The sequence below is a fragment of the Lithobates pipiens genome, unplaced genomic scaffold, assembly GCF_037356315.1.
Source record: "Lithobates pipiens isolate NorthernLeopardFrog02 unplaced genomic scaffold, aLitPip1_a1.2 Scaffold_8, whole genome shotgun sequence".
NCBI lineage: Eukaryota > Metazoa > Chordata > Amphibia > Anura > Ranidae > Lithobates > Lithobates pipiens.
In genome coordinates, this window is record NW_027507903.1 from 480,414,771 (window position 1) to 480,438,094 (window position 23,324).

General features: G+C 44.4%; 1 protein-coding gene across 5 annotated transcripts in view; it reads left to right on the top strand.

The window, feature by feature from the left end:
- The first annotated feature begins 13,710 nt into the window (after window positions 1-13,710).
- Window positions 13,711-23,324, top strand: part of BORCS5 (BLOC-1 related complex subunit 5) — a 28,073-nt gene continuing 18,459 nt past the window's right edge. The window contains exons 1-5 of one of the 5 annotated variants that reach the window (XM_077468813.1): window positions 13,711-13,835; window positions 14,508-14,584; window positions 14,726-14,803; window positions 16,908-17,002; window positions 20,010-20,153. In XM_077468813.1, the coding sequence (XP_077324939.1) occupies window positions 16,948-17,002; window positions 20,010-20,153 (199 nt within the window). In that variant the 5' untranslated portion in view covers window positions 13,711-13,835; window positions 14,508-14,584; window positions 14,726-14,803; window positions 16,908-16,947. Of the gene's footprint in view, window positions 13,877-14,507; window positions 14,585-14,725; window positions 14,804-16,907; window positions 17,003-20,009; window positions 20,154-23,324 lie in introns of all 5 variants that reach the window. The other 4 variants (XM_077468812.1, XM_077468809.1, XM_077468810.1 and 1 more) reach the window with 4 other exon arrangements.

Genomic DNA, 23,324 nt, shown 5'->3' on the forward strand with positions numbered 1-23,324 from the left:
TAACAAGGTGTGGGACAGATGGTTAAATGCTGTGGAAACATGTGTGGACTGAGTTAGCACGCCTGGTGCTCATGCCTTGAGGCAATTAGGGGAGGGATGGATGGGAGGTCCGTATGGCAATATACTCTGTTATCTAGATGGGTTCTCCTAGCTGTGCTAGGGATATGTTCAACATGGCATTGTTATACTGTGTGAGTTGTGTGGTTGCACCCACTACCATTTTTTTTATTGTAACCCTTTTCTATGATTAATAAACCTGCATTTGTTTAAAAAAAAAATAAAAATTAGGTGACTTCTGGAGGCGATTGGTTCCACTAGATTTTAGTTACGGGGATCAGAGTAAAGGGGGCTGAATACAAATGCACATCACATATTTATTTGTAAAAAAAATTGAAAACCATTTATCATTTTGCTTCCATTTCAACAATTATGTGCCACTTTGTGTTGTTTATTACATAAAATCCCAATAAAATACATTTCCGTTTTTACATTTGTAACATGACCAAATGTGGAAAATGTCAAGGGGTATGAATACTTTTTCAAAGCACTGTATGTACACTGTTACTGTTTATTACTTTTACACAGAAACCTTACAGTAAAGACAATTTCTGTGTTTTATCATAACAGTTGCAGTTTGCGAGAAGAGACACAACAAATATATGGAAGAAAGTGCTCTGATCTTTTTGGCCTAAAAGCAAAACGTTATGTGTGGCGGAAAACTAACCCTGCACATCACCCTGAACACACCGTGAAGCATGGTGGTGGCAGCATCATGTTGTGGGGATGCTATTCTTTAGGAGGGACAGGAAAGCTGGTCAGAGTTGATGGGAAGATAGATGGAGCCAAATACAGGGCAATCTTAGAAGAAAACCCTTTAAGAGTCTGCAAAAGACTGGAGACTGGGGTGGAGGTTCACCTTCCAGCGGGACAACGACCCTAAAAATACAGCCAGAGCTACAATGGAATTGTTTAGATCAAAGCATATTCATATGTTAGAACTCTCTAGATGTACAAAGCTGGTAGAGACATCCCCAAAAAGACTTGCAGCTGTAATTGCAGCAAAAAGTGGTTCTACAAAGTATTGATTCAGGGGGGCTGAATACAAATGCACACCACACTTTTCACATATTTATTTGTAAAAACATTTTAAAATCATTTATCATTTTCTTTCCACTTCACTTCACAATTATGTGCCACTTTGTGTTGGTTTAGCACATGAAATCCCAATAAAATAAATTTACGTTTTTGGTTGTAACATGACAAAATTTTGGAAAAAATTTCAAGGGGTATGAATACTTTTTCAAGGCACTGTATGTCAAGTAAGGCAGCTGAACAGTAATAACTAAGACCCAGAGCAATATAGCTTAATACTATATTCAGGCTGCTTTCAGGGGAGTCCAAACCTGAGACTAACCCCAAGAGCAGAGGCAAACACTTAGCAATGTCAATTATATATCCGATTAGTTACCTCTATATAAAATTTGCTCTATGAGTCCGGGCAGGAGAAGAGCAGAGGAATGACCCTATCGTATATGTCAGACTTCCCTTTTGTGTCTCCTGACACCACAGGCCCAATCACAAACACTGTATTCAAATCAACATGGCTTAACTTCCCAGATAAACTGTCCCGCACATGCACTATAGTGCCCTGAGCGTGTCTGCAAAGCTCCAGTAAATGTAGTTCCTTGGAAGAAGGATGAGGCCTTGGATCTTCAGCTAGCCACTTTAGTTTATTGCACTTAAACTCTTGCTTGGCAATGTGTATCTGTAATGTGCTGATAGTATCCGAATAACAAGGGAGGACACTGTGACTTAACATGCCATTAACAAGATCCAGGTTCTGGTAAGTGTAGGCAAAGGTGAGGTAACTCTGTCTATGTGCAGTCTCCTGGTTTCCTGCAGATGGGCAAGTGCCCTCTCACCAAATTCTGTGATCAGGCCCAAACAAACGTCCTGGAAAAAGACAGGCTCTCCAGGCAACTCGACTGGTCACCTCACACTGGAACGCTTCAGACAGTCAATGCAGGTGCGCCTGAATATGCACCTGGGATCCCCCTCTCGCAGGCTGGATGTCCCCGACCGTCTAGTCGAAGTTTGCAAACCAAGCTGTGGACTGACCTGGAAGGCAACACTTCTGCCCTGAGTCCAGTTTCTTCTCCTGCCTCATGGTAACGGAACTCTCTCACACAGACAAGATGGAATCTCCCACTCTTTTGCCCCCAGATCATGCTGGGCTGGGCTAGAAGACTATGGGGCCATTTGGTAATGAGGCTACATGTCCCAGAATCCATTACAGCTGCTCCTGCGGCTTGTTACAGTCCCTCTGATTGGCTCCTTTAATCAGTTCCTTTAATTGGCTCCTCCTCCTGCCAATAGGTGCACAGGGGAGGAAGCAGAGAGCAGGCGGATTCCTGTTCGAGTGACACTCGCTTTAACAAGGACAGTGTCCAAAGAGGAAAAGGAGGGGAATAGATCCCCGCAGGGACCTGACAGGCTCGCTTTCCCTCTCTAGAGAGCCCCGGCCACCTTGGCACGGCACCGGGAGCCTATGCAGGGCACCCGCTACACTCAGTTTGCGCCTGCCCTGGCGTGGTAGCCAAGGACTATGGCATTGTGTAGGCTTGCTTGCTTTATGGCAAAGGGGGCTTCCAAAGGTGAAGAACACGGAAGCTAGCTATAGTGTCTGACCACCTGCGTTAGGGGTAAGTGAGACACTGAGATCTCAGAATTTGGAAGTTGGAATTCGAATTTCAGAATTCGGAAATTGGAACTTGGAATTCAGAACTCAGAGCTCGGAATTTGGAATTCGGAACTTACAATTTGAAAATTGGACGATTTGATTGAGACGGTATCTCACCACCAAGTCAATTAATATAATGTACCATTACCATGTTTATACCTCCTTTATACCAGCAGCTTTCTTAATTTCCAAACAATTGTGACTAATTGTCTACTTTCCAAAAAGGGGACATTTCCAGAGTGTTTGTACTGTCCTGATGTTTTAAAAAAAAAGTAAGGTACACCATTTTTTATTATTATTTGTATATATATATATATATATATATATATATATATATATATATAAAAAATAAAAATAGCTATAAAAAAATTGTTTTTAAATACCATCAAAAGAAAGCTCTAGCTGTCCGGAATTTTTTTTTAATTTGCATGGCTTGGTAATGAAGGGGTAAATATTAAATGGCATGGTAATGAAGGGGTTATAGCCCTTGTACAATAGCCCTTGTGAAACAATAACATTGCAAATATTTAGTCAATTCCTTGTTGCTTCACCCATGGAACACATACATATGTGACACACACATGGCAGCTAAACATTTCCTCAATGTTATCACTTCCCCATTAAAGAGGAAGTAAACCCTGATGAGTTCCTCCCCTGTAAAGTAAGAGCATAATGGGCTAGTATGTATCACATACTAGCCCACTATGTTTCACTTACCTGCAAACGAAGCCCGTGATGTCCCCGCTGGTGGCCGTGGACTCCAGCTCTGTGACTGCATCTTCATCCCTCTTCCTTCTGGGACCGTGGATTCCAGCTCTGTGACTGGCACAGAACAGTCACGGCATGGGCCCTTTTGAAATGGCACGATCATGCACTTTCTTTAGTGTGCATGAGCCGATGCAAGAGTATATGGTAAATATCTCCTAAATCGTGCAGGTTTAGGAGATATTTCCAGTACCTACATGTAAGCCTTGCACTACCCGTTCTTTAGACAACCTGAGCTCCCAATACCTTCTCTTCAATCCGAGGAGCACACCCTGCCTGCTGAGGAACCTATGCAGTTGGGCCGGACAAAGTTATCTCCCGAAGAACGCGCTAGGCACAGAACTCTGGGCCTATGCCTCTATTGTGGGGCCAAAGGTCATTTCTGTGACACTTGTTCTCTTCGTCCGGAAAAACGCTCAGGGCTAATACATCTGGAAGGTGGAGTATTAGACCCTGAAATATCACCTTCACCTTCTCGCCTCCCCCATTTCTGTGTTGCTTCATGTGAGTGCTTCCTCTTGTTCGGTCTCAGCACATCTGGATTCCGAAGCCGCTGCCAATTTCATGGATTGGGAAATTGCATCCTCCATGAGACTTACCCTTTTGCCCCTTACAACACCATTGGTGGTCTTGGCGATTGATGGCACTGTTCTCCCAGGGGGCCCTATCTGCTTCCAGACCCTTCCATGTGTTCATCTCTAGAGACCAGCCAACCCTCACCTGACTGCTTTTGTAATCCATCCTCTGGCATGACTCCACCCTAGCTCCTATCAGAGAACTCTATATTAACCTGTGCACTGCAGGCCAACCCTGCTGATCAACCATTGTGTATTCCTTTGTGTGTTTAGCTTCCTGGTACCTGCCGTTTGCTCTTCTGTTGTTCCGTTATCGACTTTGGCGTGTCCTTGACTATCCCTGTTTGCCTGTGATCCTGACCTATTGGCGTGTCCCTGACTATTCCTTTCTGCTTGTGGCCCCGACCTTGGCTTTATCCTTCACTATCCCTATCCTCCTGTTGCCTACTGTGAGTGCGAGCTGGGGGACCCTGGGGGTCGCAACCTGGAGCCAGTTGCAGCCAAGTCCATCCTCACCACTAGAGGCTCTGGTGAACACCTGCTGGCTCTTAGACTCCGTGCCCCAGGGAATCTTACGCTCTAACCTCGGTGGGATCTGTCTCCCATTTGCAGCAGTCAGCCTTAGGGTCCACAACCTTGCGGTGCACTCCTGACCCCTACGGTGTGCATCTGTCACCTCGCCTCAAGGGGACCTGACAACCGTATTCTCTCGGGTACCTCAGCCCTTCCAGGCTCTTACTAAGAAACCAACCCGTACGTGGTCTTCTTCTGAAGAGTCCTCCCCTGGAATGCTTGAAGTCACTGGGGTTCTCCCAAACCGGAAACGGCACCCAACCACCTCAGAATCCTTCTTTAGTTTCCTTGCCTCGGGCTAGCCAGCCCTCGACATCAAAATCGGGCGGATCTGCACCCCAGGCTATAGCCGTACTGGGGGCTAGTCAGGAGGACCAGGACCATGAAGTCAGCACATCATTCTGGACCGGAACCCTGAAACAGGTGACACATCTTAAAAACCCTCTCCCAGAAAGCACAGTGAGAGCGCCACTCCCACTGGGCAGGCTCCGAGAGAGAAGTAACCTAAGCACCTAACCAGACCATATGTCAGAAACCATGAATCAGACTGAGACAGAAGTACAATTAAATCACACTTGTTTATTAATAAAAATAAAAGGTAAATAGAAAAAGCGTAGTCAAGCATAGCCAGAGTCCAGGAACCAGATCGGGTAGTCAGCCAGGCCAGAAGTCAGGGATCCAAGTAGAGCAACAGCAAGCAGGATAAGGTGCCAGAAGGGATGTCAGCAAGCCAGTCTTTAAACAAACCGCAGGAGATGGTTTCTAGTGATGTGACCAAGACGAAGGCAGAGGTGAAGCGAGCTGGAAGGCTTTAAGTAGGCAGGTCAGACGAGCATCATCAGGAACAGCTGTAACTGTGGAGAGAGAAGAGAGCTGGCAATTAGCCGAGAGCTGAGCAGCCAGCCCAGAGAAGAAAGGGCTAAGCCAGCCCTGACACCATAGTTCCATACCTGCCAGAAGAGACAGTGCCCCCTGTGGCCAGGCTGAACATCTCACAGTCCAGTCACACTGATGCTGAAGTCTAATTTAGATAATTGTACCCAAACCAAACTGCAGTTTAGGCATAACTTTTAAAAAACGCATAGCGTATGCTCTTCAGGAGCCACGGCTACATCACTAATTAGCTTTGTATATTGTGTACATTTAATTTGTATGCAATCGTATTTATTTAATCACAAGTTTTTTTTTATCATATAGGGGGTTCACATATAGTGTACACATTGCACAAATATTCAGTCTTGTTTTATTCTAAGACAGTATATCAGCGCTGCACTTATACAATCATACAATTTATAATTTTGAAAATGGGACCCAGCACATGGAGGAATATGACACCTTCCTCCTGTATGATTGGCCAGAGAAAATACAGCTTGGATAGGGTTCTGGGCAGAGAGATAATGATGTGTAGGTGCCACAAGTGCCCTACTCCAAAGCCAGGTATTACTTGGAGTAGGCAGCAACCACACCAAAACTCAATGATAATAGGTACTTATGACATTATGACATTTGTTTCTTGTAAAACATACATACACACACACACATATATATATATATATATATATGACACAGCTGGAGTTCTGCAAGCAGGGCTGTGCAGGGTTGGGGATCCTAGTCTACTTGTGGCTCCTTAGGGGTGTGTTACATGTGATACTGAGCCTTTGTGATTGAAAGAACGGAAATCCAATGAATGAAAGAGATGAGCCAGGTACAGAAAGGAAGGAAGAGACTAGGTAATAGTGGACATCCTTCAGCTAACAAATGAGGCAGGCTCTGCCTGACTTGCTGCAGCTTTTAATAAACATTGTGAGAAGCTCACAGTGTGCAGTGAAATGAGAGCAAGCAATTTCAATACAGGAGAAGAGCCTGTGCAACTGTGCAGGAATGAAGGTATGCTGGAGTTCAGCTGAATGAGTTACACTCAGTATAGAGGATTTGTGTAGTAGGTACATGCCAAATAGAAAAAAAATACAGGCCTGATTTACAATTTACTCACAAAAAAGTCCACAAGTGAAAAATCCAAATTTTGATTTGTGGAAATGAAACAGCCCTCTGTTATCACAGACTATGTTAGGAATTTGTAGGAGATGCAGAAAGTGTTAGCTGGACATTCCATGTCAGATATAGGTGAAAGTCAAGTTCATTCTCTTCTCCATCCCACACACCTTCAGTCCGGTCTAACTTGTTTAGAGACAAAAGCCTTTAGCCACTTTTTTTTTTTTAAATTGGGTGGGTAATCTTAAATTTGTGCAGCTTTTGTCACTCTGTAAATGTTTGTAAGAAATAAAGGTTGGAATGTTCACACTAATACATTTTTCTGGTGTCTGACCAGCAGTTAATGCAGTGCGTCATTCCACTCCTGGGAGATTCCAGTGGTGTGTTTAGTTGTCCAGTGCCCATAGATTGCCATCTCACGCAGACTTAGGCCGCGTACACACGCGCGGACTGTTTGCCCAACCTTGTTCGTCAAACAGTTTCGGCAAACAGTCCGCTCAAAATTTGCATGAGCGGACTTGCCCACACACGAGCGGACTGTTTGACGAACAAGGTTGGGCAAACAGTTCGCTCAACTTTTGAAATGAACGGACTCGCCCACGTAAGGAGGAGGCAAATCCGCCCATTTCGAGCGCGTGTACAGGTAGGCGGGGCCCGCGAAGGAGACGTTGCGGGCTCCGCCGCCTGGAATGGGCTTAAAGGGGAACCCCAACGCCGAAAAAAATCGGCGTGGGGGTTCCCCCAAAGTCCACACCAGACCCTTGTCCGAGCACGCTACCCGGCCGGCCAGGAAAGGGGGGCGAGCGAGCGCGCCCCCCCTCCTGAGCCGTACCAGGCCGCGTGCCCTCAACATGGGGGGGTGCCTTGGGGAAGGGGGGGCCGCGCGGCCCCCCCACCCCAAAGCACCTTGTCCCCATGTTGATGAGGACAAGGGCCTCTTCCCGACAACCCTGGCCGTTGGTTGTCGGGGTCTGCGGGCGGGGGGCTTATCGGAATCCGGGAGCCCCCTTTAAGAAGGGGGCCCCCGGATACCGGCCCCCCACCCTATGTGAATGAGTATGGGGTACAATGTACCCCTACCCATTCACCTGTGAAATAAAGTACAAAAAAAAAACACAACACAGGGAAAAAATATTTTATTGCACAGCTCCGGGGGTCTTCCGTCTTCGGGGGTCTTCTCGCCGGACTCCTCCGCTATCTGTGTGTAGCTCTTTTACTAGCGGAGGAGTCCGGCTTTCTTCCTCCCCGCCGCCGGCCTCTTCTCCCGACTTCGGGGGTCTTGTCCCCCTCTTCGGTTCTTCTGCCGGGCCACCGCGCCTTCTTGTAGCTCTTTTACAGGCGGTGGCCCGGTCTTCTGTCGCCGCTGTCGTCGCCGCCGCCGCCGCCTTCCGTTCTTGTTCTTCTTCTTGTTCTTCTTCTTCTTCTCCTGGAGATGTTGACTCGACGAGCTCTCCGGCCGGAATGCCAGAGCCGCGCTGTGCGGTCACTTATATAGTGACAATGGGGCGGTGTCACATGGTATATGTCACATGGGTTGGTCACATGGTGACCCCGCCCCCTTACGATGTCATAGTCCCCATGTGACATCAACCCATGTGACCAACCCATGTGACATATACCATGTGACACCGCCCCATTGTCACTATATAAGTGACCGCACAGCGCGGCTCTGGCATTCCGGCCGGAGAGCTCGTCGAGTCAACATCTCCAGGAGAAGAAGAAGAAGAAGAAGAAGAAGAAGAACAAGAACGGAAGGCGGCGGCGGCGGCGACGACAGAAGACCGGGCCACCGCCTGTAAAAGAGCTACAAGAAGGCGCGGTGGCCCGGCAGAAGAACCGAAGGCGGCGACAGAAGAACGGAAGGCAGCGGCGACAGAAGACCGGGCCACCGCCTGCAAAAGAGCTACAAGAAGGCGCGGTGGCCCGGCAGAAGAACCGAAGAGGGGGACAAGACCCCCGAAGTCGGGAGAAGAGGCCGGCGGCGGGGAGGAAGAAAGCCGGACTCCTCCGCTAGTAAAAGAGCTACACACAGATAGCGGAGGAGTCCGGCGAGAAGACCCCCGAAGACGGAAGACCCCCGGAGCTGTGCAATAAAATATTTTTTCCCTGTGTTGTGTTTTTTTTTGTACTTTATTTCACAGGTGAATGGGTAGGGGTACATTGTACCCCATACTCATTCACATAGGGTGGGGGGCCGGTATCCGGGGGCCCCCTTCTTAAAGGGGGCTCCCGGATTCCGATAAGCCCCCCGCCCGCAGACCCCGACAACCAACGGCCAGGGTTGTCGGGAAGAGGCCCTTGTCCTCATCAACATGGGGACAAGGTGCTTTGGGGTGGGGGGGGCCGCGCGGCCCCCCCTTCCCCAAGGCACCCCCCCATGTTGAGGGCACGCGGCCTGGTACGGCTCAGGAGGGGGGGCGCGCTCGCTCGCCCCCCTTTCCTGGCCGGCCGGGTAGCGTGCTCGGACAAGGGTCTGGTGTGGACTTTGGGGGAACCCCCACGCCGATTTTTTTCGGCGTTGGGGTTCCCCTTTAAGCCCATTCCAGGCGGCGGAGCCCGCGACGTCTCCTTCGCGGGCCCCGCCTACCTGTACACGCGCTCGAAATGGGCGGACTTTCCGAGCGGGAACAGTCCGCTCATTTCGAAAGTACAGCGGACAGGCCCACACACGGGCGGACTGTTCGCTCAAACACAGTTTCAGCGGACAGTTTTTCGGAATTTCCGAAAGACTTTGTCCGTCCAACTGTCCGCTGAAACTGTCCGCTGAAAGCCCACACACGAGCGGACTGTCCGCCCAAACACTGTTCAGCGGACAAGGTTGGGCGAACAGTCCGCCCGTGTGTACGCGGCCTTAGGCCTCATTCACACAAGTGTAACAATCGTATCGAAGGGCCGTCTTCAGACATCTGGGATACACAGGCATTCCATTCAGGGGCATGCAGGTAGCCTTGCATCAGCTGTGCGGGGGTGTGCTGTGTCCTTCTGACCCCCGCACTGTGTACTGCCCTAGACACTACTAACCTCTGTACACTACCTACTACTGCCCCCCCCCCCACCCTCTTCCCTACTGACCCTCCGTCCTACTGACCCCTTCTCTACTCAACCCCTGTCCTCTACTCCTCTGTACACTGACTTACATATTATTGACCCCTGTACACTGCTCTACATAGTACTGACCTCTGTACACAGCCCTACATACTAATGACCCCTGTGCACTGGCCTACATACTACCAACATCTGTACACTGCCCTATGAACTTCTGACCTCTCTACACTGCTTTACATCCTACTGACCTCTGCTCTTCATACTACGGACCAGTGTGCACTGCTGACCTCTGTACACTGCCTTACTTGTTACTGACCTCTGCACACTGCCCTACCTCCTACTGACCTCTGTGCACTGCTCTTCATACTACGGATCACTGTGCACTGCTGAGCTCTGTACACCGTCTTACTTGTTACTGACCTCTGCACACTGCCTTACCTCTTATGGACCACTGTGCACTGCCCTACATTCTAATGAACTCTGTACTCTACCCTACATACTACTGACCACTGTGCACTGCCCTACATCCTAATGAGATCTGTACTCTACCCTACATACTATTGACCACTGTGCACTGCTGTACATTGAATGAGCTCTGTACTCTACCCTACATACTACTGATCACTGTGCACTGCCCTACATCCTAATGAACTCTGTACTCTACCCTACATACTACTACTGACCACTGTACACAGTCCTACATCCTAATGAGCTCTGTACTCTACCCTACACACTACTGACTGCTGTACACTGCCCTACATCCTACTGACCTTTGTACGCTGACTTACTGTATATTGCACATTATATACTTTTAAGCAAAGTGTTCATTGTGTCCTGTCAGGAACCATGAATCAGACAGAAGTGCAGTAAAAATCACACTATTTAATAAAATGGTATAAACCGAGCAAACATAGTCAAAACATAGCCAGAATAAGCCAGAGAAACTGGAGTCCAAGTCGGGTGGAGCAAACAGGTTCAGGAACCAGAAGGGAAGTCAGCCAAGCAAAAGTCTTTCACAGGAAACCACAGCTGAGAGAGTCCGGATACGTTGACCAAGGCAAAGGCACAGAAGATCTGATCCAAGGAGTTTATATAACCAGCAGCTCTAGCTGACAAGCAGGAAATGAAGACCAGGTGAGTCACTGACTCACTGTGGAAGGAAGAGACTTTGGCAATTAACCAACAGCTGAGCATAGAGCTCTGAGAAAGAAGGGCTGAGCCCAGCCCTGACATGTCCACAGTTGCTGTTTGCTAAACAGTCCCTGACTATTTTAATCAAGTTCCTTTTTTAAGGTCGTCTCAAAGTGTTTGCTATTTGTTTTCAGTGTGTGCAAAACCATACGTAGCAGAAGTTTTTTTTTAATTTTTGTAATGATTGTGCTGAGGTTTATATGTGTCTGTGAGACTTTTGTGTGTTGCAAAGCGATTAAAGCATATTTTGTAGGTACAAGGAAGGCCAAGTTTTGTTTAACCAAAGTCCCCCCAAAAAAAAAAAAATGTATTATAAACAAATGAAAAAGCGTTAAAAATAAAATAAAAAACTACTGATACCACTCTCTCCTGCCCTACCAACACTGTCCACTGCCTCAGGAGTGTGACTAAACGCACATTTTTGTAAGTAGATGCAGTTGTGTGTATGAGCTCATTGATTAACCTCCCTAGCGGTAATCCCGAGTCTGGCTCGGGTTCGCATCGCTGGATACAGGGAGGACACAGGGAGAAGTTACTTACCTTGTCCCCTGGATCCAGCGATGTCCTCCGCACTGTGTGAGCGAGCTGTCCTCCGCTCCACACAGTGCCCGAGTGCCGCCGAGCTTCAAAAAAGTAAAAACACACAAAACACACACAGTACTGTAATCTTACAGATTACAGTACTGTATAAAAAAATTACACACCCCTTTTGTCCCTAGTGGTCTGTCCAGTGCCCTGCATGCACTTTTATATTATAAATACAGTTTTTTCTGCCTGGAATTTGGAGATTGTCCATAGCAACCAGGAAGTGTCCCTTTATGTCAAAAGTGATTTTAGACCAACTAGAAAACAGCGATAATAAATTATAATCACTTGCAGAATTGAGCGATAGTGATTTGTGGGGAAATTCGTCATCAAACACTAAATCTAATGACAGCGACAATTCTGCAAATGAGCAAATTTCAGTGTTTTTGAATTTGATTACATTATTGAATAATTTTTATTATTATTTATTATATTATAAACTTTATCATACCCAGGATGTCTGCTAGACTCTGGTTTGAACAGATTTAAGAGAGTTATTCCTAAGAATTACAGGACTACAATATAAAACGCCAAAATTTCCATGCAAAATAATTGTACCGCTTTCAGCACCTAAAACCAGAACTAATCATACCGCCAGGGAGGTTAATATCAATGTGCTGCCTTTAGATGCATATAAAACTATCGGCTGTACTCATCTAAATGCAGTGTTTTTTCTGCCCCTGTGAATGAGTCTGTGTGAATGCTGTACAGTGACATGGATAAAGTGTCACTTTGTGCACTTTAAATAAAGTTAACACAAAAAAAGAAATGAAAAGAAAAAGGGAAATTTGTGATGCGCTGAAACACTCATTACATCGCCCCCTACTGCCAGCTCACTGAAGCTGGAATGAACAGCTGCATAATGCCCCATTCACATCTGGGCATTGCGTTAATGTATGTGAAAGCATCAGGCATCCCATTCAGCACATTTACATTAGCTCACTATATTTCATTAAGGAATATGATGTAGTGGTCATATACTTCTCAAGTTGCACTGAACGTGGTTGCTGGGCTAATAATAAAGCACTGGCTGCATCTTTATGTCATCCTTGTAGTACTAAGAACTAGGGGAGAGACCTTAAAAGGGCAGCTGTTGTAGCTCAGTGCCCTACATCCAGGTAGTTCCCACAAAGCTGCTGTGGGAGGAGGGTACGCAATGGTACCCTGCATGCAGGAGCGGTAATGCATGTCAGAAGCCCCTCTGTAGCAAAGATAATAAAAAAATCTAAGTGGAGTTTTGCTTTAAGGTTTAATGAAAGACAAAACTTCTTTAGTGGAGAGGGGTTAGAGATTATTTGCCATTTTTATCATCAAAAGAAAAAGTAAAAAAAAATAAAAAATCTAAATTTTGGGTTAACCGTCATTATTCGCCTGCTAGTGGGGTGGTTTTAACCCCCACTAGCAGCTGAAAAGGGGTTAAATCCGCCCACAAAATGCCGCTGCAGCGGTGTTTTTCCGGCGGTATGACATCGCTGCCCCATTGATTTCAATGGGAAGGAGCGGTGAGTTCACCGCTCCAAAGAAGCTGCTGGCAGGACTTTTTCAGGCTTTCACACTGGAGTGAATGGAGCAGCTGTTTTAGGGCGGTTTGCAGGTGCTATTTTTAATGCTATAGTGCCTGCAAAACGCCCTCGGTGTGAAAGGGGTCTAACAGAGAAGAAATCTTCCAATGGGCACACTAGTTCCGGTGATCCTGGTGACTAGAGTTGCCACCTCATCCCTTTAAACCCGAACATATATTAATTACACAGGTTCTGTGGCTGATTAAAGTGGAAATAAACTCACTCTGTGCCTTATCAGCATTAAATTAGCTCCAAAACTGTGTAATTCATATGTGTTTAGGTTTAAAGGGATGAAGTGGCAACCTTACTGCTGACCCCCTTGAATTCCCTCATTTTGGCAGGACTTACTCACTTCCTGTTTTGGTTATGGTACAGGAAGTGAAGGGAAATCTCCCCAATGGGACACAGTTGGCAAAAAAAACTGATATGGGGTTATAACCCTCCATTACATTAGCCAAAATAAAATGTCTTGCCTGTAATTACACTTAAATGTCCCAGAGTGAAGCTTGGATGTCTAAGTACAAGGTTTAAATATTTGAGGACAAGATTTGGATGTCTGAGAAAGAGGCTTGGATGTCTGAGAACGAAGCTTGGATTTCTAAGACCGAATCTTGGATGTCTGAGAACGAGGCTTGGATGTCTGAGAACGAGGCTTGGATATCTGAGAACGAGGCTTGGATATCTGAGAACGAGACTTGGGTATCTGAGAACGAGGCTTGAGAAGCATAGCCTCATTCTATCTTCCTCTAGAACTAGGAAGAAAAAGAGAGCAGAGATGATACCTAGAGCAGAGAAAGCCTGCAGTCCGTGAGCTAAGCTTCCATTTTATTATCTGACCTCTAAATAGGGTTTGTTGTTTGATTACACAAAGCAGCTTCCTTACTGGGGTGTGCACCAAGTTCTAGTGTTTTCAACTCATGAAGTGCTTATTCTCTGCCTTTTTTTTCTCCTGTAGTTTTAGAAATCTACTTTGCATTACATACTGCACATTTCTACCTAGCAGACTTTTCATTGATTGCGATGAACTGTTTGGTAAGCGATGTTCATTGTAAATAGCGCTCTGTGACCCATGCCACTCTACCATAATCACGGCTCCTAAATTTCTTCTGGAGATCAGACAAGGAAGCTTTCAGGGGATTAAGTCTGCAATGGCTGTGTGGCAGCGGTGCGTTGGGTTACAGCAGCCTATTAATTTTATGATGCATGGTAGACATACACTTATATATATATATATATATATACAGTATTTATATGCAAAAAAAAAAATATATATATATAAACACAGGGATACACGGACAGACCATTACTATTACATATTTACACTGTCTATATACAAATGCGGGGCAGGAGAATAATTACAGCTCGCTTTTCATCAGTTTTTAACAATTTGAATGAAGAATGCTGATGACACCAGGTAGTTTGGGTTGGATTTGGAAAGAATGATTGCTTCATCTTCTGCTCTGTTCTCTAACAATTTAGGACTCTCGTGTGCAATTGATGAATTTGGGAACCCTTTGCACCAAAGAAGAGGTACCCTCCACGCACTGCTGCACAGGGTAAATTGTACATGAAATGTAATATGAAAGATGAGAGCTGATGAATTGCTGCAGGTTAAGAATGTATCACTTTAAATGTATTTACAGCTATCACTTACCCATTGGACAATGTTCTACATGTACTTTGTTCCATCTTCCTAGGCATGCCATAAGGCTAGCTGAGATGCCAGACGTGGAGCCCCCACCTGCTTGGTGCACAGCCGACTGACACTGCAGATAGTGAGTAGAGACAGGCTGCTTTGACAGCCACACTTGTCCCTGACTTCCAGCCCTTGTCCGAGGCAGGCATGGGCAAGAGGAATGCAGAGGGAAAGGAGGCTCTGTTCAACATCAGAGCCAGCCTTACAGCATGCCTAGAAAGATGGGACACAGTACTTGTACTATTTAAAAGTATATAAATGCTGCGCTATACTAATAAACATTGGTTAAATCTGTGTTGATTGTATAAAAACAAATAAAGTGAAAAATAGTGACTAAAGTGCTACAGTGCATGTGACGCAATCCAATATTCTTATGCAAATAGTTCAAAACTGTATTATTAAATCATAAAGTCCATTTAAACATGAGTCAGATCTTGCAGTGGTGTTCCAAACGTATTCATGTGATCACAATCCCCCTGAGGAAGACATGTCATATCCCTGTGTCGACACATGTTGGGTAGGGGACAGGACAGCATAGGAGACAGCAGCTGGTCTCTTTTAGCACAAAGGGACAGACAATCTCAGCATTTTCCTGCTTGTATTAGAGTGCTGCACGGAAGCACATATACCATATGAGTACCCTGGCAAGGAGCTGTGGTTTAATGAAATGCTTTTGTAAAACGGTATTGTGCCATCCAAACTTTATCTTTTATATGTGTGTGGAGACAACGCTACTGGACAGCTCACAATCCCATAGTTCTATCTTCACAGAACCCAGAGGTGGTTCGTTTGTGTGTTTAGACCAAACATAATTGTGAGGTCGCACCCCCTGAGGTGAGCAGATCCACACGGGGGGAGCACAAGTGTGTTGTCACGAACACGTATGGAACACCAGTGCAAGATTTGAATCATGTTTAAATGGACTTTATGATTTAATAATGCCGTTTTGATCTATTTGCATAATAATATTGGATTGTGTCACATGCACTGTAACACTTTATTCACAATTTTTCACTTTATTTGTTATACAATTTATCAACACAGATTTAATCAATGTTTATTAGTATAGCACAGCATTTATAGACTTTTTAAACTTTTGATAGCACGAATGTATGGGATGTGAGCAATGCCAGCAGCTGAACACCTAGGATTTGAATACATATAATATTGATAGCTTGCAAGATTTTTAGTTACTTGTACTACTTTTTCTCATGGGGAAGTAACAGGTGTAAATACATTTAAAGTGATACTTCTTGTTTAAAGCACTTTGATAAAAAGGGTGTTGGATTATCTATCTGCTCCTAACGATATAGGACTCTTTTCATTAGTTAATGAATTTGGGAACTCTTTACATCAAGATATGGTATACTTGATGCTCCTTTTGACCAGCCCTTGCTGTTCTACAGTGCCTTGAAAAAGTATTCATACCCCTTTTAAATTTTTCCACATTTTCAGACCGGGCCGCGGCAAAGTAAGTCACGTATCAGGCTCCCTCCTCCTTCCCCCACAGCTGAGCCAGTAGGAGAGTTCATCGCCCCTTGCGCATGCGCAGTAGGGGCCCGGCTGTGAAGCTTCACTGTCGGGTTCCCTCACCAGCAATGGTGGCGGCAGCACCTGACAGCTGCGGTGCCAATATCGCTGGACTCCAGGACAGTTAAGTGTCCTATTATTAAAAGTCAGAAGCTACAGTATGTGTAGCTGCTGGCTTTTAATTTTTGGAGGGGTTTGCGGACCTCTGCTTTAAGCTGGCCAAACATGGATGGAAATCTGGCTGAATTTCGAGTCAATGTACGGCCCTTGTGGTTAAACAGAAGTCGACCTATCCGTCAACTTCTGTTCAACTGCCCAGTCCAATTTTAGCCACTTAATCAGTGCTGTAGGCTATAGACTGCAGAGCTAACTAGTGTATTCTGATGGCGCGGGCTGCAGAGCTAACTAGTGTATTCTGATGGTGCTGAGGTTTTCCCACTGTCTAAATCCAAAAGACACATGGCACTTAGCTTAACGTAAAAAAAAAAATAAGAAGAAGAAGCCTTATCCTGGTGTGGTAACTTTGTGAATTGAACCTCTAGTGTCCCTGGAAATAATTCCGTAGCATGGTAATGGAGAAATGTGACCCAGGTTGTGATGTATGTGGTGGTAGTTATACGAGATTTTCACCGCCTTCTGTTTTCTTGCTCTAGAACTGGTTGTAGGTGAGTCGCCACCAACACTCTCTCTATCATGGGGGCAGAGCAGAGCAATGAACATGACGTTCGGCATGGAGATTCTAACTCTGGTGAGTTCCGATTTGAGCCTGTGTACAGCAAATCCAAACGCAATATTCCACGCGCACACATTCCTGAAAATGGCTGTTCAGTAATGCTGGGTGCTGTTATGACCACCAGCTGGAAATCAGAGAAAGTCAACGTGAAGAAACGTCATCAGCACACTGAGGATTCTTCGAAAAGGTCCAAAGCTTTAACTTGAAGGTCATATGGTAACTTGACTTGATAAAGGGGCCCTGCGTGGCTCTGAAACGTTACCATGTGACCTTATAATTAAAGCTTTGGACCTTTTTGAGGAATCCTTATGTGCTGATGACATTTCTTCACTCTGCGCACAGCAAGAATTAAGTGTATAAAGCGCGTTTGCTGACCCTCCGTGGCATGTCTTGCGTTCCCATGTTTGTACAATAGAAAGGCTGTTTTATTCTCTGGAATTTCCGCTATATCCTTCTTTTCTACCTGGCTGCAGAACAACCTCAGGGTGGGGGCAGTCATTATGTCTGGATAGCCCTAGCAATCTTTCAGAATCTCGGTTTGCAGAAATGAATTGGGATGGTGATTGGTTGCTATGGGCAACAGGACATCTTTCCCTGTAGCACTTATTATACATTAGACAGATATATAAGACACAAAGAAATGCATACTATGAGTGCATTAATAAAAAAATTTTTTTTTTTTTTATGCAAGCAGAGCAAGTACCTTAATTTGACTTTCCAGCCTCTTGCAACCAAGCCCTTTAGAGCAGAGCTCAGACTGGGAAAAGGAGAAGCAGCATAAGGAGCCAGTTATTTGTACTGCAGTGCTTATGTTCTAAAAAGATATGCTAATTGGAGGAGAGAGGAGAATGACAGGGATAGAGAGGCTAATCAGCCTGCTGTTTCTCTCTTCAATATGGAGTCAGACTAGAGGAAGGATAAGGCCTCTAATTGTTACTGAACTGCAACGGAATAAAATCGGGTCTCTTTTTCTGCCAGACAGGGCTGTATATACAAATCCTTTGGAAGGTAGAACAGCTGTATTTCATTTGTATATTCAACTGAAATGTCATTACCGAGTCTCAGTGCTTCTCAATGCAATACAGGCAGATCACAGCTGGTGGGAGGGGCCAGCAGGGTCTTATACATAGCTTATACATAGCTTCCTGGAAAATATCACGACACCCGGCCTCAGTATTTCTCTCAATAGCCCTTAGTCCTGATTCAAGCAGTGGGATGACTCTTGAAAGTAGTTATGCAATTACAAAAATGCAGACTACCATTAGTAATGCTGACGTTTTAATTCTGAGCATCCATGATTGAAAGAGCTGAAATTTAATGAATGAAAGGGGCTGGCTAGCGATAGTCAGGTTGGGAGGGGAGGCTAGGTAAAGCTGGATGTCCTTCAACCTGCCAATGAGACAGGCTTTATCTTATGTTTGCATCTTCTAATGCATAGTGTGAGAAGCTCACAGTGTGCAGAGTAAATCATTTAAGGAGGAAGGACCCTGTAAAATATTGAAGGGACTAGGGCTGAAACAACTAATCGATTATGAAATCGATTACTATTTTCATAGTCGATTAATCGGCTAGTAACATAATGGGGTTAAAAAAACCTAAGATGAGCCCTTTATAGTAAAAAAAAAGAGCAAATCGCTACTGTAAATATTACTTTCACAGTTCTACAGTAAAAAAATGAACCCCTTACAATAGGGATCATCTGCTTTTTTTTTTTTGTACTATAAAAGACCTAATTTTAGTTTTTTTTTTTTTTTTTTTTTTTTAAACCCCATTATGTTACTAAATGTCTTAGACCTGGTTCACACCTGTGTGTTTTTTTGCAGAAACGCACTACAGTTCAGTTACATGATTTCCTATGGGACACGTTCAAATCAATGCTTTTTTCAGCCGCTGTGTACCTGTAAAGGGCCAGGGACTTTTTTTTTTTAATACGCAAAACAGCGTTTTTTTGGTTCAATATAGTTCAATGGAAAAGCTGCAGAAAAGCATGTTATGTGTTTTTTTAATCTGCCCAACAAAAATGCAAAAATGCAACTCGCAGTAAAATCATGTGCGCAAAATTCAAAACTCACAGCAAAAAGCACTGCAGAAATAGATCAAAAGCAAATTGCATAGGTGTGTACCGAGCCTTATGCTGCCCACTTTGTACATTCGCTGAATGAAAGAATGTTGTTTGTTTGAAATTTTCACTTGTTTTTAACATTCTGTTTTTAAAATGAATGTAATTTCTGAACGAAAACCACATACACTGTCTGAAAATTCCTTTGACCAAGCAGTTTTCTATTATTTCCAAATTTTCACTGTGGAGGATGTCGGTTTGACCCCGCTAACAATTAGAAAATGTAATTTTTTTTTGAAGGAAGACATTGTTTGTTTTTTAAATGAAAAAAATTTGATGTGAGTCTGATGATATTTACCGGATTCACCCTTTAATAGTATATACAGTATATCTCCTCTAATAGTATATACAGTATATCTCTTCTGTCTGTTATTCTCAGAGTGGATTAGATATTTTGCTCCCTAACCATATAGTTGGTTATTTATATTTACCACTGTATAGAAATATTTAAGAATAAATTTACTTTTTTTTTTTTACTTTTTACATATTAACTAAATTTATACACCACATTTTTTTTTTTTTTTTTTTTAAGGTTATTAATCGATTAATCGGCCAACTAATCGATTATTAAAATAATCATTAGTTGCAGCCCTAGAAGGTACCCACCACAGTTTTCTTTCCATCACGTAACTATCTAAATAAAAGCCATAGTAAAATATACTTGTGGGCATGCAATTGATGCGGGTTATATATACATAACTGTTTAAAATATTTAATTTTCTTGTCAGTTTCCCCTTCACTGGAAAGTCTGTTTGTGTTGGAGGATCTGAATTGTGGAAGTGAAAGTAGCAGTCAGGAACAGCAGATCCTGCAAGCAGCTGTTGTGTGACTGATTTCAGTAGAGACACTACAGGTCACATCTAAAGGCTTCATGGTTATACTTCTTCATTTTTCTGTTCCCAGCGAATCCCTCTCCAGCCAGACAGAGAGCGAAGATGGATGACATTGTGGTGGTGGCTCCTGGGACACAGTCTCACCGGAATATCACAAAAGACCCTGAAGTCATCAAGCTGCAGGAGATCCCCACCTTCCAGCCCCTCCTTAAAGGTCCTGGCTTGTGTGTGTGTGTGTGTGTGTGTGCTCGTGCGTGTGTATGTGTGAGATTTTAAGATGTTATATTTGGAGAAAGAATAGAACCACACTCCAGCTGGTCCCAGGATAAAAGCAGCCTTCATTACACAATAGGTAAAATCGTTGGGTGACTAGAATTTTATCTGAAATGCGCAGTATTTGCTATGTTGATTTACGTGTTTAAAGGCTGCTTGTATCCTGTGATTAGTGAATACTCTTTATTCTACATATCTTACTAGTAAAGGACAGCAAATTTAAAGTGTAACTAAGCTCCCAAAATACTCACTTCCACCTTCCAGGGACACAGCATTGGTCGCTGTCATCATCTACCGGGTGCTGGGTTTTCGTCCTCCTGAGTGAGCAGTGCGGGATGACGTCATCCTGCACATGTGTACTGATGTCTGTCATTCCACCACAGCTGGAATATGCTGGGAATGCGCACTGAGCTGCTGTGGATTAAGGGTAAAGCTCTGAGCAGGCAGGTAAGTGTGTATTATGGCAGACTTTGCTTGTTTCTTCTGCAGTAAGGAGCTGCCTGCTCACAGCTTCCTAAAAATAAGGTTTAGTTCCACTTTAACACCTGGCTGAAGTTTAATCTGCTTATATTATATGATTTGTTGAAAAAAGGCAATCGTTCCATTTTCATTACATACCTTAAAGTACTAAGGTCAAAAACTAAAAATGAATATGTGATAAAACAAAGTAGGGTGTAAAATATGTCTAGTTTTGTTTGTCATCTAAATGCAAGTAAATAGAGAAATTTACCTGCTCCCGCTCCAGCTTGCCAGCTTCCTTTATTGTGGAGACAACACAGCTACCTCCATTTTCCGAATGTTTCCAATGTCCCCTTTTGCATTTATGCCAATGTTTTAAGAGACTACGGCGTGACGTCAACTTAGAAGACATCCCAAGGCTCCACCCACAGTTCTCACATTCAGTCTGCCTATGGCTTGCCCATATCTTGCTTATGCCACTGTCCACTGCAGATTGAATCATGGAAACTGTAGTTCCCTGTGGGAGATGCAGAGTGGAAGGCAATGACATGTTAGCTCTGCAAGACTCCTCCCAGCATCACTATCTGAATCCAGCGGCACAGGCTCAGATGGCAGTCACGGCAAGTAATTGCAGGTGTATGCTGAAGTCTTCATAATTTTATTTATTTGTGTCATGAGTTTTGTGAAGGATTCACAAAAAATTGATAGGCTGCCTTTAGGTGCACTTTAAGTTGGACCCAATGATGTCATCACTTGATCTTTGTGCTTCTCTATGCAATGCAGGCAGATCATGCCTGGTGGGAGGGGCTGGCAAGGAGCTGTGTATATATCTTCCTAAAAAAAAAAAAAAAAAACTCTGCAGCACCCTCCCTGCCTTGGTACTTCTCTCAAGAGTCCTCAGTTCTGAAGTAAGCAGCGGGCTGGCTCTTGGGAGGGTCCTCCAGCCAGGAAATGAGGCGGACTCTATCTGACTTGCTCCAGTATCTAAAGTTGGCCATACATGATACAATTTTCCTTTAGATTTACCAAAACAATATAATATCAAACACTTAACGCTTTCAATTTGTATGCAATCAGGCAGGCCATTGCACTACATAGTTGAAGGTAACTATAAAGGAAATTGAATAAGAAACTTGAATAATGTATGGCAAGTTCAGTGTGCAGTGATCAATGTAAGCTTTTTCAATACAGAAGAGGAATCTGTGAAACTGAGTCTGAAAAGCAGCTTGGTGCTCTGCTTTACAGTGGTGTGAAAAAGTGTTTGCCCCCTTCCTCATTTCCTGTTCCTTTGCATGTTTGTCACACTTAAGTGTTTCGGAACATCAAACCAATTTAAACAATAGTCAAGGACAACACAAGTAAACACAAAATGCAATTTGTAAATGAAGGTGTTTATTATTAAAGGTGAAAAAAAATCCAAACCATCATGGCCCTGTGTGAAAAAGTGATTGCCCCCTAAACCTAATAACTGGTTGGGCCACCCTTAGCAGCAACAACTGCAACCAAGCGTTTGCGATAACGTGCAATGAGGCTTTTACAGCGTCCTGGAGGAATTTTGGCCCACTCATCTTTGCAGAATTGTCCTAATTCAGTTACATTAGAGGGTTTTCGAGCATGAACAGCCTTTTTAAGGTCATACCACAACATCTCAATAGGATTCAGGTCAGGACTTTGGCTAGGCCACTCCAAAGTCTTCATTTTGTTTTTCTTCAGCCATTCGGTGGTGGACTTGCTGGTGTGTTTAGGATCATTGTCCTGCTGCAGAACCCAAGTTCGTTTCAGCTTGAGTACACAAACAGATGGTCGGACATTCTCCTTCAGGATCTCTTGGTAGACAGCAGAATTCATAGTTCCTTTTATCACGGCAAGTCTTCCAGGTCCTGAAGCAGCAAAACAGCCCCAGACCATCACACTACCACCACCATATTTTACTGTTGGTATAATGTTCTTTTTATGAAATGCAGTGTTCCTTCTACGCCAGATATACTTGGACACACACCTTCCAAAGAGTTCCACTTTTGTCTCATCGGTCCACAGAATGTTGTCCCAAAAGTCTTGGGGATCATCAAGATGTGTTGTGGAGAAATTGAGACGAGCTTTGATGTTCTTTTTGCTCAGCAGTGGTTTTCTCCTTGGAACTCTGCCATGCAGACCATTTTTGCCCAGTCTTTTCCTGATGGTGGAGGCATGAACGCTGACCTTAACTGAGGCAAGTGAGGCCTGCAGTTCCTTGGACGTTGTTGTGGGGTCTTTTGTGACCTCTTGGATGAGTCGTCGCTGCGCTCTTGGGGTAATTTTGGGCGGCCGGCCACTCCTGGGAAGGTTCACCACTGTTCCATGTCTTCGCCATTTGTGGATAATGGCTCTCACTGTGGTTCGCTGGATTCCCAAAGCTTTGGAAATGGCTTTATAACCCTTTCCAGACTGATAGATCTCAATTACTTTCTTTCTCAATTGTTCCTGAATTTCTTTGGGTCTCGGCATGATGTGTAGCTTTTAAGGATCTTCTGGTGGACCTTACTGTGTCAAGCAGCTCCTATTTAAGTGATGCCTTGATTGTGAACAGGTGTGGCAATAATCGGGCCTGGGTGTGGCTAGAGAAATTGAACTCAGGTGTGGACAACCACAGTTATAGTATGTTTTAACAAGGGGG